The sequence below is a fragment of the Epinephelus fuscoguttatus genome, linkage group LG20 (assembly GCF_011397635.1).
Source record: "Epinephelus fuscoguttatus linkage group LG20, E.fuscoguttatus.final_Chr_v1".
NCBI lineage: Eukaryota > Metazoa > Chordata > Actinopteri > Perciformes > Serranidae > Epinephelus > Epinephelus fuscoguttatus.
The window spans coordinates 5,446,352-5,473,462 of NC_064771.1; the positions used below are offsets into that span (position 1 = coordinate 5,446,352).

General features: G+C 41.5%; 1 protein-coding gene across 1 annotated transcript in view; it reads left to right on the forward strand.

Annotated features, from left to right (window-relative positions):
- Window positions 1–27,111, forward strand: part of fmn2b (formin 2b) — a 49,922-nt gene that overhangs the window by 8,372 nt on the left and 14,439 nt on the right. The window contains exons 3-9 of the mRNA XM_049563829.1: window positions 4,118–4,296; window positions 6,730–6,883; window positions 9,507–9,518; window positions 14,310–14,362; window positions 21,896–22,866; window positions 25,912–26,056; window positions 26,955–27,042. Of these exons, the coding sequence (XP_049419786.1) occupies window positions 4,118–4,296; window positions 6,730–6,883; window positions 9,507–9,518; window positions 14,310–14,362; window positions 21,896–22,866; window positions 25,912–26,056; window positions 26,955–27,042 (1,602 nt within the window). The remainder of the gene's footprint in view (window positions 1–4,117; window positions 4,297–6,729; window positions 6,884–9,506; window positions 9,519–14,309; window positions 14,363–21,895; window positions 22,867–25,911; window positions 26,057–26,954; window positions 27,043–27,111) is intronic.

The following is a 27,111-nucleotide window of genomic DNA, read 5'->3' on the forward strand; positions in this document are numbered from 1 at the left end:
GGGAAAAATGGATTCAATTATATTCCAGCAAATTCTTAAAGCAAACATCACAACATCTGTATAAAAGCTGAAGATCCAGAGAGGATGGCTTCTACAACAGGACAATGATCCTAAACACATCTTGAAATCCACAATGGACTTCTCAAGAGGCACAAGCTGAAGGTTTTGCCATGGCCCTCACAGTCCCCCGACCTAAACATCATTAAAAATCTGTGGATAGACCTCAAAAGAGCAGTGTATGCACGACAGCCCAAGAATCTCAAAGATACTAGAAGCCTTTTGCAGGAAGAATAAGTAAAAACAACAAGAACTGAAAGACAAAAAGCATTTAGAAGCTGTCATACTGACTCTCGTCAGTGCATTGGTCACATGATCGCAGCCTTCCCCTTTACATGCAGTTGATCAGTTGTCACATTTTATCACTCTACCAAACTGCTGCCACAGTCATACAACATTTTCAGGATTACAGTAGAAGTTTAAGTAGTTTAGTTATCTGAACTCCACTGATTTTTTAGATCAAAGTTTTTAGGTGTTCAGCACTATTACTGCATATATGATAAAAGGTATATAAAGCTTAGTGTCTCCAGAGGGAGCTTTGTGAAATCTGATAAATGTCTACAATATGTCACACTCTTTATCTCTGCCTGAGGCTAGTGACCCGAGGTTACATTAGATGCTCCTTGCTACTGTACCACACCCAAAGTTCATGCCAAACTGTTGTTGTCAGAGAGACGATATCTGTGGCTCTGCTGATTTTGATCCTCTTTTTAACTGTCCATAGTAAATCTGACAATGATATAGGAGTGCAATGCTAACTGGAGTATTTTGGATGACATATACCTGAGAAGCTAAATTTCCAGAACTTGACAAGGGGAGTAAAGACACCTGATTTTGCAAAGCTAGATTTCTGCAGAAGACTGATTTCTTGGCCATAAGTATCCAACAGAGTTTCTACTCCGCACGCATTTTAGTTGTACATACGAGCTTATGCAAGACAGGGGCAGGATGGAAGGAAATATGATTACACAATATATCCTTGTATTCAGAATACTTTCATTAAAAGTTTTTTTTTAAAAAATTGAACAAAGCTTAGCCCTATGGGCCCGAACGACGCATAGTGTGTCCAAATTCATACCTGTTCTTCTCTATTGATTTTCTCTATTGATTCAAGTGATATGCCACATATAACAATAATAATAATAATAATAATAATAATAATGATACATTTTATTTCTTAGGCACCTTTCTGTCACTCAAGGACACCTTACAACGGATAAAAGACAATGCACAGTACACAATAAAATCAATTAAAATAATTTAAAATAAAATTACAAAAGAAAATCACAAAAAGTGCACACGAGTAAAAACAGTTAGATGTGGACAGGAAATGGGGTTAGTGAAGGGAAAAGGCGATCTTAAACAGGTGTGTTTTGAGTTGGGACTTGAATTGTGATAGTGTACTCATGTTCCTTATTTCGGGTGGAAGAGAGTTCCAGAGCTGGGGAGCAGAGCAGGTGAAAGCTCTGCTCCCCATGGTGGTAAGACGGGCGGAGGGGACAGTCAACAGAATGGAGGAGGATGATCGGAGGGTGCGAGAGGGAGTGGCGATGTGGAATTGTAGCTTTCCGACAAGACCAAGCACTTATCGGTAGTCCAATGTTTTCACAGCGAAAAAAAAAATGATAAAGTTACACTAAAATTATGTATAACAGAGCTTTCATACAGCTCTGCAGACACATAACTCTTGGATGGATTACTCGCAAATGCAGGCTCGCACAGAAATGCCATGCATATCACATGAAAGCGCAGGAGCAGAGCTTTCCAGAGATACAAAACACTTCATTGTGCTGTCACGCTATAAATCCAGATCAATTGGCTACAAAATAAAAACCTGACGAATTTCTTTACAGTCTATTATACAGATCTTGTTATCAGTCACTTCATATAGTGAGGAATATCATATCTTACCACGTCTTAGGCTTGCGTGTGTTTCTCCCTGTCTATCCACATTTGTAGTCCAGCTTTCAAGATGCAAATATCTCCATATTGTCCAGTTGACACTCGTCAAACTTTGTATGACAAGACCAGCCACTTTGCGCACCCAGACAACTGTAGCCTAATTATGCATGCATGACAGGGCCGTAGTCACTATATACATTGAGGGGGACACGTGCCCCCCCCCCCCCCCAATGCCAACTTGCAACCAAACAAAGTGGCAAATATTATCTTGGAGGACATCATTGCACTTGGTTGACTATTTTTCTATGATCTTAGATGTAAATATTTCATGTTTCTTTCAGATAAAACACATTTTTGACTTGTGAATGAGTCAATGGAATTTCTTGCAATAATGAAAAAATACTGGCAATCATGTCCGCCTGGCACAAACCACATGTTTTGGACAGCTGTGAAGTGACAGAATGCCCCACCATCATGGTTCTTATATTACCAGATTCCAGAGAGCCTCCCCTCTTCATATATGGCAGAATATGTCAACTTCCAACTTGCTATGGTGAGATACATGTAAAAATGTAAGAATTTAGTCACACAGATTTGTTTTTTTCATTGATATAAAAATTAATATAAAATACAGGCATATAGAAGAACATGAAATGATGGCACATCTGCTTAGCCCAGATTGTCCTGAAAAAAACAAGATATAGCATGTGTATGTAGCCTTTATAATGACTGTGATATGAGCTTAAAAGTAAAGGCAGTAAAAATACCCCAAAAAGGCCTAGGGCTCATAGGGTTAGTTCAGGCAGGACACAGTGTCGAGCTCAGCTCACATCTCAGCTACATCAGCTGATCTCAATCAGCCCAATCAACTGATAGAGCTGCTGACTGATGGAAGGGAGTCAGCTGATAGGTCACATGATTCAAATGGGCACTCTCTTTCATGGCACCCTATTTAAACTGTTTAAGCCTGCCTACTGCCGCAGCCTGTCCTCCACCGCGGTCCCTCCTTTTATGTAGTGTCTGACTTATCAGTGTCATTTCTTTTGTCATTGATGCTGGCTCTGTTCTGTTTCCAGGGGGTCTTTGCTGCTGCTCTCCCTGCCTTAGGCTTTCCGTGTAGGCGCATGGAAGCGCAGGGAGGTTTGCTCTCTCTGCCTCATGCTTTCCTTGTACGCATGTGGAAGGGCAGAGAGGTGTGCTCTCTCTGCCTTAAAGGGCCAAACATGTACCACATCTTTAACTGCCTGGAAAACGCGAGGTCATGCGCTGGATGCTACTCCTGTACCGTTTCCGCCAGCTTTTAAGAGCTGAGGTTGCTAAACAACCTTAACAAGCACTGTATCATAACCCATTCACCTGAAATCCTGAGTGCAGAGCTGATCTTCTTCCAGGTGCTGTGTGTGTGTAGGCCTATTGTCCGTGGGAGAGATGTAAATCTCTGGCAGTCCTGCACTAAAATGCTCAACTTCTCCATATTATCACAGAATACTATTTATGGAAGAAGGGAAAGAAGTCCATCAGCTGTGACCGGTTGGTCCTTGTCACATGACATACAGCGTGTGCTGCTGCAATCCAAAAGTTGAACTCTTTTTATCTCAGGGTGCAGCCATTGTGCTCGGGAATGTTTGAGCACCGCAATGGCGTTGCTCTGGCTTGCATGCCGCGTGTCTGTATTAAAACCAATGAATTCAAGGGCACAAGAAATACGGCACGTGTACAGCCCCTAAGGCATTCCACTTAGGCATGTGAAAGGGCAGAGAGGTGTGCTCTCTCTGCCTTAGGCTTTCTGTGTAGGCCCAAGGCAAGGCAGAGATGCCCCAGAACACAGCTATACCATCAGCCATAATACTGCAAATGGGCATTAAGGTTTCTTTGACTATCAATGTCCTGACTGAACTGAAATTAACATAAAGTAACCTTCAGTTCTTTAAGTACAAAGAGTTGACTGTTTGTTAAATACAGACACATGTATGTTCTATGTATGTCTTCTTACTCTGCTGTCATTCCAAAGGCTGAAAGAAACAACTTACTACAGTGCATGCAAACTTGTCTGAGGAACTGCTTTATCAAATGCAACAGATTATACTATTCATGAGTAGTTATTGTTGTCAGGTTCTCACATATAGTCACATAGGTTGTGTTTTCACTGGCTGTCCAGGTCGAACTCTTCTGGAGAAGCTGTTCCTGCAGCAGCAGCAGGAGGAGCCGGAGGAGGCTGAGAGGCTCTGCTCCAGGATCTTGGCCATGGGTCTCCTGCTGCCTTTCACTGACTGCTTCAGAGAGCAGCTGGGAGGCAGCACTGCCCACATCACCTCCACAGCAGCAGCCAAATTTGACGTATGTAGTCACACTTCATACACCTTTTGCCACCTGTGCACCTTGGTTATGTTTGTTGTGCTGTGTTTTTATGTATTGTAATGGAGGCCTTTTTGTTTTTATTTTGTGTTTAAACTTCATTAGCATTATTACATTGCATTATAATGCAATGTTGATAATGTATTATGATTTGATTAATCATTGTCATCATAATTGTTCAGTTTGTTGTGAATTTTTTGTCCACCCTTTTGCGCACACCAGTTTCACAAGTTTGCAGGTTGTGATCTGCTAATTGCAGTCTACCCACCAGGAGCATCCATCATTGCCTGGCCAGTAGTGGTTGTGGCCTTACAAGACCACAAGCAAATAAGTGGATTTTCTCACCCATCTACGCATTAGCAAAGAAGCATTGTGGCACATAAGCAGCCTGGTCCAACTCTTTGAAAGATGTGGATGTGATGCTCATCTCTCAGCACAAATCCACTGCATCACATGAACTTGCTGGCTCTCAGTCTGTTGCTCAAACTATAGATTGTACTGTAGAATTTTCCATCACAAACCACAGACACAAAAAGAGTAGAAGCAGATCCCTCAGAAACATATTTGACGGCATTGTTTGTACTACATGGCTGTAGTACAAGACTTTGTAAACAAGAAGTGGGCTCCATGCTGAAAAAGCTGAGCTCAAATTGTATAACTAGGCAGTGCTGATAAAGTATGAACCAAGATGCTGTTACTGTTTTGCCTCAAATGTTTTTAGAAACATATGTTATCCTACAGTTAAACTGCACTGAGCAGGAGCGGTTATTGGTCCTGTGTGGCGCAGTACATACACCAACAATACATACACAACAACATACATACTACAATACACATATCGCTGCACTACAATGCAAACATCACAACTTACACCACAATACATCTACTATAATAGACATACTACTATACACATACCACAACACATATACTAAAGGAATGGGTACAGCTCTGATTTGTTTTAGCTAACACTTAACCTTTGTTGTAAAGGATTTCAAATCTGTAATCAGTTTGAGTTCCGTTAGTAGTATGTTCTAGAGTTGACAGCCCTTCATGGAAAAAGCTGAATGTCCAAATTTAGATTTACGATATAGTATTTTACAATTGCCATTCACGCTGCTCCTTGTTACTCCATTATTGGCTTGTCTTTGAGATCATCCAGAAAGAGCCTCTGGATCTAGACTGTTGATACATTTGAAAACTAATTACAGGAAACAAAAGTTAATGAAGCTGTAAAAGCTAAGAAGATTGTATCGCTCTAATTTGTGACAGTGATGAGGCTTTTTGTCTATTATTTTTTAGTACCTGATTGTATTAAGATGTTAGGCATCTGACTGTAGATGGTGATGCTTGAGCCCATACTGTAATGCAATATGGAAGTTATTTTTCAAAGATTTTTGAGTCCAGTCTGGATATTTTGGGGAAAAAAATCTGTCTTGCTGCACTGAAATTTTTTTTTGCAGGATGCTAAGGCAAAAAAGTGTGTTTTTACCTTCAGAGACAAATTACACACTGCAGGGCATCAATAAAGAACATCCATGGTAGTAAGTGCACTGGCCAAGTAGCCATCTAGCTGCCTGTTGCTTTGTGGTTTTGAATTAGTTCTTCTCTTCTGATGAGCTGGAGTTGTTACCTGGGTGCTGCACTGGTTCCTGTTCCATGTTCATTTATCTAACTACCTCATTAAAATATGAATGATATTCATACGACTGCTGTAAGATGTAACATTAGTGTTGGCAGGCCAGACATTGTAAACATTTGGGGCTCAGCCCAAACCTGGAGGGGTCTGTTGGCATGCTCCCCTGGGGAGATTTTTTACAGCGGCTTTGTGCACTATTTTTCAAGCCCTTTGCCTAAAAATATGTACATCATTTGGGGAAAAACCTGATAGTTACCAGGGGGGAAAAAAATCATCCTGTAGAGCCTACGTCCTGTTTTGTATCTAACCGGTCTCCAACTGTCTTCATCATTCTGAAACCATAACACAACAAATGTTGAGGATGACTCATTTTCACTCCTGTCTGATGTTACAAATTTTAAGTTACATAACAAAGGTAGGGGAGGCATGTGGCGTAAACAGTGTTACTCATCTTAAAACCTATTTATGTTATACAGTGTTGAGGTAGAGTTCACAGAATGAAGAAAAATTTAGATGACAAATCTGCTACATTCGAATCCATACCATAATAATCTAGGCTGCTCTCAGTGCTATATATATGTGGTCTTCAGTACTCTGATTTGGATATTAGGCCAACAGAAAAACATTCAAGCAATTATATTAGATTTGTTTAGAGAATAGCATATATAGACATATATTATTATCTAAATGACACAATGTTGTAGCAGTCCTCGTGGAGTAGCAGCCAAAATGTGCTGAAAACAAATTCTACTTCAGTAAAATAGTTTTGTTTCCCCCAGCATGACCAGCTGTATACATGGGCCGCAGTTAACCAGCCGCCTCACTCCCTGGATCCTCTTGAAGGGAAAATACTACCAGGGCAGCTGAAGGGCCCCTGGCCTCCAACCAAACCAGGCGGAGACAACAGGACTGGACTCAAATCCACAGAGGCAGGTAGGGTCAACACTTACACATGGTATATGTGCTCTCTCTCTCTCTCTCTCTCTCTCTCTCTCTCTCTCCCTATATATATATATATACACATATATATATAACATGCTGGCTACTTTCTCAATTGCATCTTTTATTTTTGCTGACCAAAAATAATTGACAAGGTGCTGCAATTTTGAGAGTCCTCAACCCCTAAAATTAATTAATATGTCAAGCCCTTCTCACAGTGTTTTCACTAGTGGAAATGAAAATTCCACGTGTCAAAATGTCCTTTTGAGTATCTGTAAAAACAACTTTGACATGTTACAATTACATTTCGACTACAGTCAAAATTGATTTTCAAATATTTTTAATTTAATTATAGACATCAGTATTTCCTTTTTCACTAGTAAGAATAACAATCACAAATATCTATGAAATGTTATTACCTATTTCAGATATAACCCTAAACCCAACCCCAACCCTAACTATTACATTTCTGGTATGTCCAACATTTCAACAAACCATTTCAGACATTTGGGCATTATATCACTGAAGTACCACAAAGCCATTGGTCGACTTTTAAATTGGCATATTAAATTTAGATATTTACATACATCACACCACAATGACATTGTGACTGGTGGAAATTCCATATTTTAAATATCTAAAATTCAATTCTGACTAGTTAAAGCAACTCAATGGAGTTTTTGAGCCCTCAAAATATATATCCAAGATCCTTGTGATGGTACATCAACTCACAATAGGTTGGATGACATCTACGTCATTGCTTGAGAGCGTATGTTTCACTTGCGCTGGCACTATGCAGTTTCGGGGTTCGGGTCAGAACCTGGACACAAAAAGGACTACAAAATTTGGCTGCTTTACGGCATACGTCATATCCCCCTCCTCTCTTTAGAATAGCGTAGCTGAACTGAGGTGAACGAAGTTAGATGTGGTTGTCATGGCTGTAGCAACAAAGAAAAGGAAGAAAGTGAAGGTGCTGTCCGAGGAGACAAAGAAAAGAAAACGGGAGCGCAATAAAACAAGAGCTCGAACAAGGATTAAGATTGGCCCGGCTTGCACACGCTGGCGAGAGCTGAAAGAGGAGGCGGGATGCCCGACCGGTGGTGACCTGGCGCTGTTACTGCTGTTACCCTCTACTTAGGAGACTCACTGTCTGCAGGTCGGCTGCCTCAGGTACATTTTAAGATAAAGTGTTAGCCTACACACAGACAGCTTTCATTTTAGTTTGCTGTTAGCACTGCGAGCGCGATGTGCTTGTGTTGACCACGATCGTAAATCATAATAGCAGTGAATGAGAGACTGCGGACAGAGCAGATTGAAATATGTCATTCTACATGCTGATCACATGTATTGATAAAGCATTGGCTTGGTTGGCAGAGGTTTTATCGCACTTACTCACAGTAACAAGCGTAGTTGTCGTCAGCTAAAGTAATCTTGAAGTTATATTCCCTTCCTCGGCACCCCGGCCTCTCTGCTGTTGTCTGACTTCACTCTGATGAGTTTGTGTGAGTGTTCGCATGCTGTGAGGAGGAGGTCAGCCCTGAGAGTGAGCAACTCATTTCTGAGTTTCGAAAATGAATAATAAATAAAGCAATCGGCCTAATCATGTAGGTACAAAATGCTCGCGCAGAAAGATTTTTGCGACAGTTGTAACAGACAATACCGTTTTTTGTCTGTAGGGGGACCCCGTGAGGTAAAAAGCACAATCCTCCATTGTGTTACTTTAAAGCTTCACCGTTGTACAGCCAATGTACTGGGAGGTAACTGAGTTGTTCTTCATTCTTCAGTTTGTTGTCAGTGTTCAAAAATAAGTTATGCGCTGTAACTTTTTCTTGATAAACAACGTATCCATCCACCCGTGTCAACTGTCTCGAGCTACACACACAAACTAAAGATTGGTATTGATCATCTTATCTCACTCTTGGAGAGACAGTAAATAAGAATATATAATAAGTAAGAATAAGAATACATTTTGACCTTTTCCTTTAACAGTCGATAAGCCCTTTGCTTCAGTGTTCAGACGTTTCCAAGGATCAGCATGAATTGACCACGCTTAGATGAACTAATGGACATATCGTGACTACTATGCAAATACACATCCTGACATATTTGAATAAGTCATCGAGTGGATCATAAATCACACAAAAATGTTACTCGAATGATTCTAATATTTCCTGTAATAAATGTCATATACTCCTTTCAAACTCAAAACCATACTGTACAAAATATTCCAAATGACATCAATGTATTAGATTCATATCATTATTATGAGATTTGGTAAGGACTGTGTGTGATTTACAACCTGTATTTTGTTGTATAGTTCTGGAGAGATATGTCAGCAGTGTTTTTTTCTGACGTTGTTACCTTGCCTTCAATAGTCTCTCACCATCTAAAAAGGAAAGTGGAACTTGGGGAGATGACAAAGACAGGGTGCTGCCTAGCAGATAGAGGGGAGCATTAGTGTCAAAGCAAAGCTATTCAAGTGTTTAGAACTCACTGATGATCTAATCTGCATTCAGTTTTATTCAAGGACCCTGACCTTTGTGTTTCTTTTCCCTTTTTTTCTTATCTCATCTTCATCTCAATGGGGTTTTTCCATCTTCACGCTTTGGCATTATAGAAGACAATCAAGGTGAGTAATAATTTCTGTATGTTGTAGGCTGTATTTTTGTGCTGACTAAAAGCTGGAGAAATAACAAACACTAGCAGACTGACATTGTTGTTAGGTCCTAGGCGAAGATTTGTCTGCCTGTTTGATAATATCATGACTTAAAGTCAGCCTACCTTTCTATGGTGGGTGTAGTGTCACAGCTGGTGATGTATAAATGCGGACTTGATCACAAAGTAGGCTACAATACTTGTATCCACTTTGCCCATATTTGAGCACACACTTTTGTCCAGCCAGTCTGAGCTCAATAGTTTTGTGGATTTGGTTGGTGAAGATAGGCTTTTCCAATATCATATAAAGCTCCATTATGTGGGCTGATTTTGGCTCTTTTACTTTCTAATTACTTACCTAATACTCACCTACACAGTAACAACATGGTGAAAGGGATTTCAGTTCTTAAAGAGGACTTATTATGCTCAGTTTTACATCATACTTACATACAATTTTGTGTGTCTACTGAAATGTGTTTGTATGCTTTAATTGTCAAAAAAATTATGTTTACATGCACAGATAAGTCAAGCTATGGATATTGCTCGACTAGGCCAGTTTGGGTCCTGACTGTATATGTACAGGAGTGATTCAAGACCCAATCGCATTATCTGGGTGTGTTAGTCTGTCTTTTAGAAATTCAATTTAGTATCATTTCAGTAAGACTAACGTGTATTTTAAAAGTCTGGTTTTAGTCCAGATGACACAATAAATTAATGTTCTCTAATGTCATGTAAATGTTTCATTTTTTCCTCATACTGTCTATGCTGGAACACCTGTATTCACCCTCTGTCTGAGACACTTTGTTTTAGCGCCTGCTCTTTAAGCTCCCCGCCCACAAAAGCCATGGCTACTTTGATTGGTCGGTGTTTCTGGGTATAATAAATGAATAATAATAAATAGATAATACACTGCTCAAAAAAATAAAGGGAACACTAAAATAACACATCCCAGATCTGAATGAATGAAAAATTCTTATTAAATACTTTGTTCTTTACATAGTTGAATGTGCTGACAACAAAATCACACAAAAATTATCAATGGAAATCAAATTTATTAACCCATGGAGGTCTGGATTTGGAGTCACACTCAAAATTAAAGTGGAAAAACACACTACAGGCTGATCCAACTTTGATGTAATGTCCTTAAAACAAGTCAAAATGAGGCTCAGTAGTGTGTGTGGCCTCCACGTGCCCGTATGACCTTCCTACAACGCCTGGGCATGCTCTTGATGAGGTGGCGGATGGTCTCCTGAGGGATCTCCTCCCAGACCTGGACTAAAGCATCCGCCAACTCCTGGACAGTCTGTGGTGCAACGTGGCGTTGGTGGATGGAGCGAGACATGATGTCCCAGATGTGCTCAATTGGATTCAGGTCTGGGGAACGGGCGGGCCAGTCCATAGCATCAATGCCTTCGTCTTGCAGGAACTGCTGACACACTCCAGCCACATGAGGTCTAGCATTGTCTTGCATTAAGAGGAACCCAGGGCCAACCGCACCAGCATATGGTCTCACAATGGGTCTGAGGATCTCATCTCGGTACCTAATGGCAGTCAGGCTACCTCTGGCGAGCACATGGAGGGCTGTGCGGCCCCCCAAAGAAATGCCACCCCACACCATTACTGACCCACTGCCAAACCGGTCATGCTGGAGGATGTTGCAGGCAGCAGAACGTTCTCCATGGCGTCTCCAGACTCTGTCACGTCTGTCACATGTGCTCAGTGTGAACCTGCTTTCATCTGTGAAGAGCACAGGGCGCCAGTGGCGAATTTGCCAATCTTGGTGTTCTCTGGCAAATGCCAAACGTCCTGCACGGTGTTAGGCTGTAAGCACAACCCCAACCTGTGGACGTCGGGCCCTCATACCACCCTCATGGAGTCTGTTTCTGACCGTTTGAGCAGACACATGCACATTTGTGGCCTGCTGGAGGTCATTTTGCAGAGCTCCGGCAGTGCTCCTCCTGTTCCTCCTTGCACAAAGGCGGAGGTAGCGGTCCTGCTGCTGGGTTGTTGCCCTCCTACGGCCTCCTCCACGTCTCCTGATGTACTGGCCTGTCTCCTGGTAGCGCCTCCATGCTGTGGACACTATGCTGACAGACACAGCAAACCTTCTTGCCACAGCTCGCATTGATGTGCCATCCTGGATGAGCTGCACTACCTGAGCCACTTGTGTGGGTTGTAGACTCCGTCTCATGCTACCACTAGAGTGAAAGCACCGCCAGCATTCAAAAGTGACCAAAACATCAGCCAGAAAGCATAGGAACTGAGAAGTGGTCTGTGGTCACCACCTGCAGAACCACTCCTCTATTGGGGGTGTCTTGCTAATTGCCTATAATTTCCACCTGTTGTCTATTCCATTTGCACAACAGCATGTGAAATTGATTGTCAATCAGTGTTGCTTCTTAAGTGGACAGTTTGATTTCACAGAAGTGTGATTGACTTGGAGTTACATTGTGTTGTTTAAGTGTTCCCTTTATTTTTTTGAGCAGTGTACATCATCTTTTAAAATCAACAACAAAAGCCTATAAACACAATATATGATCCAAAGTCAGGAGAAATTAATATCAGGAATCAAGATTACATGTTTTCCTGATATTAGCATGTAGCTCCATGTAGCAGTGTACTTGCAGCTGAGGTATGACTGTGTATGGTGGCACTTTCTCTCATTAATAACCAGCTATAAAAGATTGTAAAAACAATGGACAATAATGTTCAAGCAGGAATATGATTCAAAATTGGGGAGAAATAACAACACCAGCAACCATGATTACAGGTATTGTCACTAGCATGTAGCTACATGTAACACTGTCGGCTACATAATGTAAACATTTGCAGTAGCATGCCTTGAGTAGAGATACACATATACAGAAATCCATCACAAGCTGATGTCAGCTTAAAGCCAAAGTCGAAAAAAATACTGAAAACAGTGTTGGTCTGAACGGTCTGAAGCCTGAGGATTTTACTCACAGGGGTTAACTGTACGTATGTTTACCTAATTATTTGCAATTTTGGCCACATTTAGTTTAAACATCATTATATATGACAGAAAATAAGGAAAAGCATAAAGGGTCTCCTTTAAACATTCAAGAGAATTATATAGGCATATTTGCAGTGCTAAATACTCAGATTATATTTGAATAAATTGGCCATACTCATGTTGCACCTACATATATAACACACACTTTTTCCCTTGCAACAAGCTTCACTACCGCAGAGCCTAATTTGTTCATCTTACATTTTTGTTTTGTCTCATCTAAAGTTTATATTTGTCATATTAAACAAGAATTGATGAGTCACCCTCCGTAAAGCAAAGATGGTTCAGACACAAAGTCCCTGAGACAAATAATGTGTGTAACGGGGCGTCGGTAGCGTAGTGGATAGTGCCGGCGCCCCATGTACAGAGGCAATGCCTCACTGCAGCGGTCGCGGGCTCGACTCCAGCTCGCTGCATGTCATCCCCCCACTCTCTCTCACTCTCCCATTACACTTTCTCCTGTCAATTAAAGGCAAAAAGCCCAAAAAATAAAAATCTAAAAAAAACCTAACCCAAACAACTACACTGTTCTAATGTATTTGTATTTTGTGATGTTTTGTATTTTGAGATGTGGGCTGGTTAAACTGTTCAGCCGATCAGCCATCAGTAGAGCATGCTACAAACTACTACTACAGTAGGCCTATAGCGTGTAGTAATGTTCTCATAAGAACTTAGTATAATTAAAGATATTGTCAGTGGAACCCTGCACTCTGCCCTGCTTGCTTTCTAAGTAGAAAATACTGTAGCAGATTGTTTGTATTCCAGTTCACCACTAGCAGCTAACTGGCCTATAGGTCATGTGACAACAACAGCCAGTTGTGAATTTTACAGTATGGACAGCACTGAAAATATGAAAGCATAACAGCTGAATCATTCCAAGCTTGTGATTTGAACATAAAAAGTGTGGAAAAATACTGTTCCTCAGCTTGAATCTTTATTACCTTACAGCTGATCATGTTATTTAGGCAGTGCAGGCATTCATTATATTATCCACATCAGAGTCACACGTTTATTTGTGGTGTGACGTGTGCGATCAAATGTGTTTTTGTAGCATGCCCTCAATTAAATATGCACTTCATTTAGGTTATTAAATGTAAATACTCTCAACTAGTGTAACATAAAGAGTGACAAAGTCCATGTAGGGTGGGCAGGCGTTGAGATGGCTGGGTCCATCAAACTCCAAACTTTGAGTCCAGCCCGCTGTTCATTTCCTGTGTGAATTTTAAGCCAAACCATGATGTTGTTTTCTAAACCTAATCATGTGCTTTTGTTCCCTAAACCTAACCATGGAGCTTTGTTGCCTATACCTAGGGAAACACATGTGTTTGACCTACTTTGTAAGGTTATTTTTAGGCTGTGTGCATGTGACTAGTAGAAACTTTACATTGAAAAGACACAATGCATGTAACAAGCATATTGACGCACCATTCCTTGACATCCGAAAGTGACTTGAAACTTTCCACCAGAGAGGGCAGCAATGCTTTTTAATGTGGTGTTAAGACCATCTGCATCTAATTTGCTCAATCGGACATTCAAAGCCACAAGATCTGATAACAGTAGAAAAGTGATGCTGCTGTGAGTCAAGTGGCCATGTAATCAATCACTACATGTCAACCTATGTATGTATGTGTGTAACTTTATACTATCATATGTTCACTTTTGCCTAGAGAAGAGCTTCTGCTAAGTGTCTCTGTTGCACTATATTGTGCTGACCTGCTATTTCTGTTTGTTCAGAACACCATGCAGCCACCTTGGGTTTGATGCAACAAGAGAAGGAGAGCCAACAGGTCAGTCACTTGATTTTTTTCTAATTTATTGAAAGCTGGGGCTTAAATTTTCCAGCAAAACGTGCAATAGTTAACAGTGTTGTGCAAATGCTTCAACAAACCTTGAGATTTCCCACAGTTTGCTGTGCTACAACAGGATCCCAGCAGAAAACAATTTGATATATTTTCTCTCTGAGATCTGTACAGAATTTTCCTTTTTTAAACCACAATATTTGATTGAATTTTCGAGAACAAAATATAATTCAAAAAACTCATGGCAGCAAAAGCAAAGAAAAAGCCAACCAGCTGACAGTCAGGTGCCACTTATTTCAGCCAATTTTCTATTTGGCATTACACTGTGTAACCTATAGCATAAGCTGCAATAATACAATGCATTTTGATTGCCCTCTCCAGCCTTTATTTCTACATATTTCTGTATCATGATGTTGTTGAATATTATTTCTGGCCTACACTATTCGAGTATTGTTTTAGTGGGCTGCAGTAACTGTTCTACATACTCGTAAGTTTTTTAGTCCTACAACCTACAACGTCATGTCCGTATTGCAATGAACTGTGGGCAATTAAAACAGGGAAGTCTGCATTGCCCCTTGTGGACTGGTTGAATTGTGGATTTGGATTAAGCACTCCCAGACTTCCCGGTAACGCGCCCTCAAAGTCCAATTCAGCCTTTGATTCTACTGTAAACATGCCCAATCTTTCAACTGCAGGGTGTTATCATGAGATTGCACTTCTTTCAGAAGAACACATAAACCAGTGAAGTACACTGACACTCAGATTTTCAGAGGTCAAATGTAAAGTACATTTACTCAAGTACTGTATATACAATTTTGACACTTTACTTAATAGTATTTACATGTAATGGTACTTCATACGTCTACTCCTCTACATCTTAGAGGCAAATTTGAGTCTATGTTTTTGACTATACAACATTTATTTTAAAGCCTTAGTTACTGGTTACTTAGTGTAGTTTTTTCTATTTGTTTTTTTTATTTTTTTCATCAACAATCTAAATTTGCTGAGAGGATACATTATCACAAGTCGAGCCACCCAGCAGTATAAAAAGTAATTAAAATGAGTACTTGGGAAAACATTATGCAGAGATCTAAGAGTGTGGATACATTACGTGAGTCAGGGAGTACACAACTAATGCAAGGCAGTAAAAGAAGGAGTGAGCATTAGGCATTTACAGGGGCACTGGAAGGATGCCAGTCTACAGTGCAATGCCCCCTGTGGACCGGGTCTGCTGTTCAGTTTGGGAGGTAGTTTAGACAAGGTGCCCACAGCTTACAAAAACCCCTCTAAGTCCCCCTTCAACACTGTGCTCAAGCACTCCATCAAGAAACCTTTATAAATTTCTTCATGCTACTGGTTAACAGTAGGAGGTCTGGGATTAATCCATTTAATTAAAATGTAGCTTGTTGCTAAAAGAGTTTGTGCACACTTGTCAAAGAGAGCCCTTCAGCAGAGACAAACCAAGATTCATTTGTATTCCCTTATCAAAAACAGAATTAAGTTCCTGTGAGACTTTTTCCCCAGAATCAAATATGAGAGGGCTGCGCCAAATGCAGTGAATGTCCATACTAGGGTTGCAACAGTATGAGATTTTCATGGTACGATAACCATCTCAGAAAATATCACTGTATCATGGTATTACATAATTATTATTACTATTAGTTATGACCATCTTTTAAATGGAGGTATGTGTTAACAATCCCTTTTGAAAATAACTAAAAATAGAGGTGAGATTCTCCTTCCAGTTGCATTTTTGTAATACTGTAGATAAGCAAATAAACATGGTATGATAATCATCAGTTGTCATACCACGGTATATATTAAAACTGGTATACCTCTGAAATCCTAGTTTATAGGCTACAGTAGTTTCTGTTGCACTGAAGTAAGAAAGGTCTTAATGGACTGTATAGGGAGTGTAATGGATTTGCATTAAAAATCATGAACACATTGCAGTGTCGAACATAAGGCTCAGATAAAGGTGGCTTAAAGGGATAGTGCACCCAAAAATGAAAATTCAGCCATTATCTACTCACCCATATGTCGAGGGAGGCCCTGGTGAAGTTTTAGAGTCCTCACATCCCTTGCAGAGATTGGCGGGTGGAGCGGCTAGCACACCTAATGGTAGACAGCGCCCCAGACTAACGTCCAAGAACACAAAATTGAATCCACAAAGTACCTCCATACTGCTCATCCATAGTGATCCAAGTGTGCTGCAGCCGCGACATAAAAAAGTTGTTTCGAAAAATGTCATATGAACTCTGTTTTTAGCCTCACTGTAGCCTGTAGCTCTGATTGCTTCTCTGTGCTCCTGCTGTGCGCCTGCGCGAGACCAGCAAAAGCATGAGCTTTGCTCACCCGTGTTTACATCACGTGACACGTGCACCGCAGGGACAGACAACGTAACCACAGTCGCTAAAAGATAATTTGCACTACGGTCTTTTAGCAAAGGACAGCCCAACATGTCTGAAGACTTTGAAATTGAGGAGGAACAGCATTTCTTTGTTGAGCCGTATTTGTTTGAGCCCGAGTATACGCACGGAACTCAGGCTGCTGGATGAAGCAGCCGCCGCAGCTCGTGAGCCTTGTACATCCACGCCAAAAGCGTCATGAGCGGCAGCGGTCGCTCAGGTCGCTGGCATTGCGCTGGCTGGCAGCAGCTCCAGCAGGCCTTTGCAACGGCCAAAGGGGCGGAGCCGGCTGCTGCAGATGTGTCCATCAAGGCTGACACGGCTGTTCACTTTACAAGGATGAACAAATATATCATTTATGTCTTCACTTTGTATTATCCATGACTTTCATTACACAATTCAAATAACGCTAATAAACACAGTCAATATAGCCTTTATGAGTCCTTTATAATTATGATTTTACTCTCCTGTTGGCACGTAGGACCACTGAGAAATGTAATTGGTGGTAAATAAGCAGGAGCTCATTAATCGCACTTTCAGAAGCCTCCTTTGCACTGCATCGGCGTATTTGCTGAGGAAACACAGGGCCCGGAGCCATCGGGCCGTCTGGGTCCACAGAGTCCTGCAAACCCGGCAACTCCACAGTGAATTTCACCGGCTCGTACAGCCCCGAGAGAGCCCAGACCTCTGCACCTGAATCCCGGTCTGCAATTGGCTGCTGCTTCGGCAGCTGCGCTGCTCATTTGCATAAAGTTCAGCTTCTCTCAACTTCTACTTGACGCTCTGGTCGCTGGCATCGCACCACTCGCTGCAGCCGACGCCCCTGACGCCCTTCGTAGCAAGCGTAAATTGAAAATGAATGGCTGCCAGCCACTCATGATGCTCATGACGCTCATGACGCTTTTGGTGTGAATGCACAGCCCTCAGCCAGCTGCAGAATACCGGAGTCGAGCACTGGAAACCTGGTGGTGTAGTTGTTTCAAATGCAAAGCAATGCCAACGGATGAGGAAAGTCTTTGCTGCTCAGACTGGGAATTGGCGATGCCTGCACTTGAGAATCTGGACATCAGTACTGACGAGACTGCTGCTCTTCAGAGACCGTTCATCACCGATCACCCTGAGTGCGCACACATGAGCGCGGAGCACAGAGAAGCAGACAGAGCTACGGGCTACAGTGAGGCTAAAAACAGAGTTCATATGATGTTTTTCGAAACAACTTTTGATGTCGTGACTGCAGCACACTTGGATCACTATGGATGAGCGTGTTGGAGGTACTCTGTGGATTCAATTTTGTGTTCTTGGACGTTAGTCTGGGGTCAGCCATTAGGTGTGCTAGCCGCTCCACCCACTGATCTCCGCAAGGGATGTGAGGACTCTAAAACTTCACCAGGGCCTCCGTCGGCATATGGGTGAGTAGATAATGGCTGAATTTTCATTTTTGGGTGCACTACCCCTTTAAGAGCCCAGCACTTTCAGTTTCAATAAGCAATACTTTACTGAAAAATACATGGGGGTACTTTGACATAAGTTTGGCCAGTCCAGTCTGACAAGATAAATGCCACTGATCGCTGATTTTTTTCAATTTATATTTAATTATTGTTATGGAAGTAAAGATTGCTCCTTGAGCAAGAAACTGAATCCTAAATTGCTCCCAATGGACAAACCAGCACCTTGCATTGCAGCTCTGCCACTCTATGAGTGTGTGAATGAGTAAATGAGAGGCATAACTGTAAAGCACTTTATTCGCTAATGTTTTTGCAAAAGTGCAATATTAATTACATTCACCATAAAGAGTGAATCAACTTAGAGAGATTTGGGGAGGTGATAGAACACAGCTGCACTGGCCTCTATGGGTTGTCTTTGCACCTCTGACCGCACCTAACATCATAGCTGGATGTGGTCAGCTGTGGTCTGTTTTACTAGTGACCACACCCAGATATGATGTAGCTTGGTAGTACTACAGTACAGTACAGTACAGTAAAGTACAGTACAGTACAGTACAGTAAAGTACAGTACAGTACAGTGCATCACTGCCGCAGCACAGGATAAAACTAACCAACCACAAGCCAGCAGAGTAACCCAACAAGAGTCTACAGCCATGCTATTCTCTCTCTGAGGCTGTACTTAGAGCTAATTGCTAATGACAAACTTTTTTTCTTTTTTTTTTTTTCTTTTTTTTGGGGGGCATTTTAATGATAAACTCTAACATGTTGATGTTAAGAAAGTAAAATCTTTACCATGTCAATTAGTGGTTCCACTAATGCTATTTTTTCCACAAATTCAATAAAGACAAAGACATATCTACAGACATGCAGACCAGTGCTGTATACTCATCATAAGAAAATTGTGATCAAAACACTGTTCATTAACATAGAAATATTAACTGTGTGAACAGTCGGTGCAAAAACTTGTTTTATGATATACCCTATCAAATCATAACATACAATATTTTGTTGGGTTATTTTCAAACTTTTTCTCAACATATTCTGGCTTTATTCTCATAAAACCATGATTTTGTGTACATAATATAATTCCTATTTTTTTGTATCATTTGTTTTGTCAAACAGATGACAGCTTGACAGCTGATTGACAGCTCTCAGAAGTTGCAATGGCAACTGACAGCGCATTCAAGTGACTGATGACCAGTCAGATAGAAATAATGCAAATATTAATTGTTTACATGAACAAAATAAGATAAGATAATGCTTTATTCGTCCCTCAGTAGATGGAATTTGCAACATTACAGCAGCAGAAGCAAGCATCTGTAGAAAAAAACACAAAGCAATATAGAAGTAGATATCACTAAAAAGATACACACAGATCAGTATGAAAAGTAAACTACATAAAACAATGAGCAGTATAATAAGCATGCATAATAAAACCCAAAGCAATATAATAAGTAAGCAGCAAAAAGAAGCAAAATATGACAAAGAGACAGGCTGAATGGCTGATTTCACATTAGTGACTGATGGAAGTATAGATTTTGTACTGTTTAGCATATACTGATATTGCACCCGAGTGATGATTATATGCAGTAAAAGATAAAGGCAAGATATAATCAAATAAATATTCATAAAGCTTACTCGCAACAAAAGGACATAACTATAAAATGGGGTGGCAGTAGCTCAGTCCATAGGGAGTTGGGTTGGTACTGGAGGGTCGCCAGCTCCAATCTCCATACAGACCAAGTAAGGAGTGTGGACTGGTAGCTGGAGTGATGTCAGTTGGCCTCCTGGGTGTTGCCAAGGTGCCCCTGAGCAAGGCACTGAACCCCCAACTGCTCTGGGTGCCTGTCCATGGGTAGCCCCCTCACTCTCCATTGAATGCATATATAGGTCCTGTTTGTGCGTGTGTGTATTTCAGGCCTGTGTGTATATGACAACAGAGTAAAAAAAAAAAAGAATTGAGTTGAATTTGAAAGTATAGTATAGTCCAAATAACAATGGCAGTGAAATGCACATGTAATTTCATGAATATAATGTATTAGAAAATACTATGTATGCAGTTATAACTTCAAAGTAAACTCTCTTCATTGCAAAGTAACAAAAGCAGAGCTCTCTGTGTCAGTGACAATAAACTTTAGATTATAGTTTTTTTTTTTACTGAGGGAGTGATTCTTCATTTGCCAATAAACAGATTGAACTAAGAAGAGAGCTCAGATTTTTGTCTTAATTTCAATTTCAATTTTATTTATAAAGCCCAATATCACAAATCACAATTTGCCTCACAGGGCTTTACAGCATACGACATCCCTCTGTCCTTATGACCCTCGCAGCGGATAAGGAAAAACTCCCCAAAAAAAACCCTTTAACGGGGGAAAAAAAACGGTAGAAACCTCAGGAAGAGCAACTGAGGAGGGATCCCTCTTCCAGGACGGACAGACGTGCAATAGATGTCGTACAGAACAAATCAGCATAATAAATTAACAGTTATCCACATGACACAATGAGACAGAAAGAGAGACAAAGACAGAGAGAGAGAGATGCAGGTAATGACAGTAGCTTACAACAACATTATTGAAAGTAATAATATTATAGTTATAGTTCTGGCTACTGTGGTACAATATGTTGAAAGTATGTATTAATACCTGGCAGTATACAAGTGTGACAACAGTCATATGTGTATAATAACAGTAGAAGTATGACTAATGACTAATGATGGCAGCAGCAGGAGGCATCTGGCAGGACCACGGCAGCAGCACAACCACACACATCACGCTGTCCAGGCACCGCTGTGATATGAGTTAATCTGAGAGACAGTGGAGCACAAAGGCTCCGGAGAAGAAGCCGAGTTAGTGACATCCAGAATGGCTGAGTTAGCAAGATGCAGAAATAGAATACGAGAGAGAGCGGGAGAGAAGGAGAGAAGGTGCCCGGTGTATTATAGGGGGGGTGCTCCGGCAGACTAGGCCTAAGTCAGCCTAACTAGGGGCTGGTACAAGGCAAGCCTGAGCCGGCCCTAACTATAAGCTTTATCAAAGAGGAAAGTCTTAAGTCTAGTCTTAAATGTGGAGACGGTGTCTGCCTCCTGGACCGTAACAGGAAGATGATTCCACAGGACAGGAGCCTGATAGCTAAAGGCTCTGGCTCCTGATCTACTTTTGGAGACTTTAGGGACCACGAGTAACCCTGCGTTCTCAGAGCGCAGTGTTCTGGTGGGATAATATGGCACTATGAGCTCTCTAAGATATGATGGAGCTTGACCATTTAGAGCTTTATAAGTTAACAGTAGGATTTTAAATTCAGTTCTGGATTTTACAGGGAGCCAGTGCAGAGAAGCTGAAACAGGAGAGATATGATCACTTTTCTTAGTTCCTGTTAGTACACGTGCTGCTGCATTCTGAATTAGCTGGAGAGTTTTTAAGGACTTACTAGAGCTACCTGATAATAGAGAGTTACAGTAATCCAGCCTTGAGGTAACAAAAGCGTGGACCAATTTTTCTGCATCTTTTCGGGTCAGGATAGGCCTAATTTTTGCAATATTACGCAGATGAAAAAATGCAGTCCGTGAGGTTTGTTTTAAATGAGAATTAAAAGACAAATCTTGATCAAATATTTATATATATATATATATATATAAAATATCTTACCATTTGCTTCTCTCATATCTGCAGGAGGAGTGTGTCCTTCCTTCAGCTAAACTGAAGGAGAAACACGTCAACGTCATCCAACAGCTGGAACAAACCATAGAGGATCTCAGGACTAAGATAGCTGAGCTGGAGCGACAGCCCCCTCTGCTGGACAGAGACAGTATGAAGCCCACCACCTCCACCACAGACAAGGAGTGTGGAGGAGAGGAGGGCCTGCTGAGGGTGGTGTGTGACGCTCACCTGCAGACTGAAGCAGCTCTGGCTCCAGGCTGCCTGGAGGCCAAGTCGGTGCAGACTTCGCCCATGGACGACAGCTTTAAGTTTAAAGTGCCTTGTAGTGAGCCGGGTGGAGTCAACGGCTTCCTGCAGCCTCCACCCAGGCAGGACGGCTTCCAGTGTTCATGTCAGCTGCAGCCTCCTCCTCCACCTCCGCCTCCACTTCCAGGAGGAGCAGTACCTCCTCAGTGTCTACCAGGACAGATTGTGGCACCACCTCCTCCACCACCTCCTCCTCCACCATTACCAGGAGGCTCAGTGCCAGCTCCTCCACCTCCACCTCCATTACCCCCTGGTTTGGCAGTTCCTCCACCTCCACCCCCACCTCCTCCTCCTCCTCCACTTCCTGGTGGCCTTGCTCCACCCCCACCACCTCCTCCTCCTCCACTTCCTGGTGGCCTTGCTCCACCCCCACCACCTCCTCCTCCTCCTCTCCCTGGTGGCATTGCTCCACCTCCTCCTCCATTACCAGGAATGGGAGGTCCACCTCCTCCGCCACCACCTCCAGGCTGTGGGCCTCCTCCACCACCTCCTCCACCAGGAGCCATCTCGGTACCCCCTGGTCTTCCAGGGGCTCTGGGCTCCCTGCCTCCTCCTTTGCCGTTGGGGCTGTACGCTCTGGGTCTGACCCAGGAGAAGCCACCCAGGAAGGCTGTGGTGGAGCCTCCCAGACCAATGAAGCCCCTCTATTGGACCAGGATCCAGCTCAGCAACAGAAAGTAAAGATGGTGTAGTAAAAACAGCCTCCACATGATCATGATTTGATCAGTTTGTATCAATTTACTTACAATTTGAGCCCAGACACGATATATTCTACATAGAGGGGGAGATTGTGAACACGTGACGCAGAAAGAAATTACAGTTCTAGCACAAGGGGCACTATTCAAACAATGTATGGTGCATGGTCTAAAGTGCATGGTGCAAGTGCATTTAGGGTGTGTCCAAATCGAATTCTGCTGGTTAAATGGCACATATTATGGGCGTAAAGTAAGGTGCAAGTGACAAAGGGGTTGATTAAAACTCTAAATCATAGGTGTGTTTTGGGTGTAACATGGATTCAACCAATCAGAATGTAGTCTCCCTTTCCCTTTAAAAGCCAGGTGTGCCTGCACCTGGTACACTGCTATTTACAGGTGGATTTGGCAAATTAGTGCAGCAAGTGGTTTTCTGTCGAGAGTAATGCATTAAGAGCAGTGACGTCACTGCAGCAAATATTGTGGGAAATTTAAGCAGCAAAACTAAAAGCTCTAGTTAAGCACTTGACAGAGGAAACAAAACTACACTTTTAGCTTCTGAATTAATCAATGAAGCTATGCTGCTCCTTGTGTGTAAATGTGCACAGTGTCTCTCTTAAAGCAGCTGTGCGGAACTTTACGTTTTCGTTACCGTTTCGTTCAATTAGAGTGCCCCATTTGGTCGAAGTGGTATGTCACCCACAGCCTGTTGTCGTAAAATCTTGACTGCAACCAGCAATTACCGCATGCATTTGTTTTGGAGAACGAGAGGAAAATCATAAATGTTCTGGTGTAGCTCTGAATTTCTTATTAACTGAGGACAACTGCCTGCTGTATATCTGTGTTCATGGTCACGGTCACACAATTTTGTGGCGTTTGTTGTAACATTACTAGACAAAAATGGTTCACATCAGCTATCAGTTACATTTAGCTTGCTTATAACTTCCATGTCATCACATATTGAAGTGAAACAACATCTAACAAGTTGCGGTATATTCTCTAAATAAAAACAAAAATTACATACCTGTCGATTAGGAAAAGGGCCAACTCGGGATCAGTTTTAAAACCTTTCAAATCTCTCAGCTCTCTCCACTTGGTGAATGCCCGACTGAGGTTTACACGCGTTTGGGCTCGAGCCCTATCACTGTCCTGTTTAGCCTTCTTCTGTTCTTTTTCTTTTAGATGGTGCTCCTTCTTTATCCGCCATGACATCGAAAGTACAACCAAGTCCTTATAGATACATGTGGTAAAACTGTTAGGTGTTCAGCAATGCCCGTTGCGTACCACTTACTCGAAGAACACTCTCTGTAAACACAGCTCCTTCTTCTGTGGTTTAATGGCTGTGGGCCGCTGTGGGTGTGCAGACTTACTTCCGACTCCAGGTGCCGTATTCTGGTTTGCTGACTTCCGCTGTGTCCGACCCGACCGAGGCTACACTAAATAGCCATATAGAGAAAGGCTTTTTTGTTGCTGTTGGGTTCAAATAAATATGCAGACCTTCAAGGGGGGGTGATACGAACTAGGGACAGTTTTATAAATGGTAAAAAGTTCCGCACAGCTGCTTTAATGTGCAGTCTGACAGCAGCTCTGCTCTGATCTCTGCTATGTTCTCATTTTAGAGAATGTCGATATCATTTTCCTCATTAGTGATGTATTATTTTACCCACCCACAACCCATGTGCACATCCCTATGTGTGTAACAATCAGAGTGTACATTAACGGCGCATCTTACTGTCTGAAAAACACGCTCTTTAAATAGTAGAAGGCAATCCTGCGCCATTCTGACTTTAGAGCAGATTTTTGTTGGTCAGTGGCACAGTTGTTTTCTGGTGCCTCACAATAGACCTACACATCCAGGGGGGCACAGATGGGCTCAAGTACATTTCCTAGTTACACAATGTGGGCACTGGTTATGAAAATGACAACTGGGTCAGTCTAAAACTAGTAATGACAGTTCTGCTTTGAGCTGGGTATAAGATAGGACCCAAGATCTGATACCATTTGAATGATTGCTACAATCTTTATTGGTGTCTAACTAAAGACCCCTGTAGACACAATAACCTGAAGATAATATATATAGCTAATTTATAGTTTCATTCTCCTAAAAATCTCAGTAGGTCCCTGACACAGAGAAACAATGTTGTTTTTAAGAAACATTACTCAAACAGGAGGAAAAAGTGCATTTGCTGGAGACTATTTTCAGTTAGCACTGGGTCCTTTTCTGGAAGTTGAAGGCTAGTTTAAAGTTCTGCATCCTTAACTCAAAGAGTGCAGCAAAAAATAAAGTCTCTCCTAAGAAATCCAAGGATCTATAACAGTGTGAAATGCCTGGGCAGTGATGTAAGCAATCAGTGTTTTGAGGGAGTAAAACATTCCAAACCATGTTCAGTCATAAAGAACAGAGCAAAAGTGACTTTGCAGAGTGGACTGTGTTTTCTCATTGGGTCCAACACTAATAATACTGAACAAATTCCCAAAAGAACAAACATTTGTACAAATTAGTAAAGTAAAATAACTGATGACTGGCTATAATGAGACATCCTGATCTATGAGTGATCAGTGTCTTAGAGCAGTACAGCCTTTACCCACCACTGGCCTCTTTAAGTTGTAAAGTTTCTAATGCCTCAGACTGAAATGTTGGACAGCGTGTCCGAACATCACAGTCGGTAGAGCTATCAGGACTAAAACACATCCACTTTAAATATTAGAACAAAAGACCTCCCATATTCTAATTTCCTTGATATACAAGGACTGATTTCTAAATGTACCAAAATAAATGTGAGGCAGAACACAGAGTTATGTAAAACTCCACATACAGAGCTAATTTTTAAGCTGTGTAACTGTGCAGTGCCCTAAAATGCTCAGAATGGATTTTAACACATGCAGTGTATTGAACAGATCACACTCACACTTAATGCAAATCTGAGCAAAACTGTGAAAACTTATTGAGGCCAGTAAGAGCAGAAGGGCTAATAATACTTAATTGTTGACATACCTACCATCTGTAAATGTTTCTCTTGTGTTTTTCAGGGATGTTTCCAATTCATTGGTGTGGGAGACCATTGAGGAGCCTGAGTTGGACTTTGAGGAGTTTGTAGAATTGTTCTCTAAAACAGCTGTGAAGGAGAAGAAGCAGCCGCTCTCTGACACCATCACCAAGTCCAAGGCCAAACAGGTCTGTGGGTTGTTCATACTGTACAAGTATTACTGTCACATTTATAAGGTCAACAACCAGTTATAGATGTTTTACATATTTGTTTTCATGTCTTTCTTAAAACTTACCTCATGTAACTTTTGGTCTCACTCCCTACTTGACTCGAGCTCTTCGCTGGCATCCCTTACTTCCGACTCTCTTCTTGTGCACAAATGGCCCAACTTTGACCAACGGCTGACCGCCAACTTGGTGTGCCAGGACCTTTACTCTGCCTCTGACTGACTTATCCTGACATTCTTATCCTTACTCTAACCAGTCTCACATCTTTTGCCTAAACCTGACCAACCCAGCAATCAAAGGCAAATAGTTCTAGCCAGTCAGAGGGAGAGTAGGGTGGGTCATGCCTTCACCTTTTTTAAAATCTTATTTTAGGGAAACTGACAACGCTGTGCACCCTTTATGACTCTGCCTGTCTTATAGACCCGTGTTCTTTGCGTTTACGCTAGCAATATGTTGTTACATGGGAGTCGAAGAGTCAAATGGCTGAATCTAGATTAAAACACTGAAGGATCTAGCAATCGGGGATTTAAACACAACAGAAAATGAACCACTGTCATGACTCTTTGCAGGTTTTATTGATTTAGCCTTAATTAAAACATGTTTGTCCAATCATGATCAATGATCTCTTTTACAAAGGACACCTGGCCAAGAATAGCTGCAACACAGAGTTTCAATTATCATAAAAGCACATAATGTAAAATGTACATGTAAACTATTCATTAAAAATTGATAGTGTTTTTAAGAATCAATACATTTAGCAAAATATTGTAATACTCAAGTGTATCAATATTTTCTTATACATGCCTAGTACATCTGAGCTTTTGAATCTGACCTCATATCTTATGTCTGTGTTTTTCAGGTTGTTAAGCTCCTAAGCAATAAGCGTTCTCAGGCAGTAGGAATCCTCATGTCCTCCCTGCATCTGGACATGAAAGATATCCAACATGGTGAGTCAATCAATTCGATTGATATTTACATACAGAAATACAGGAGTCTTATTCCTGATGAAATATCAT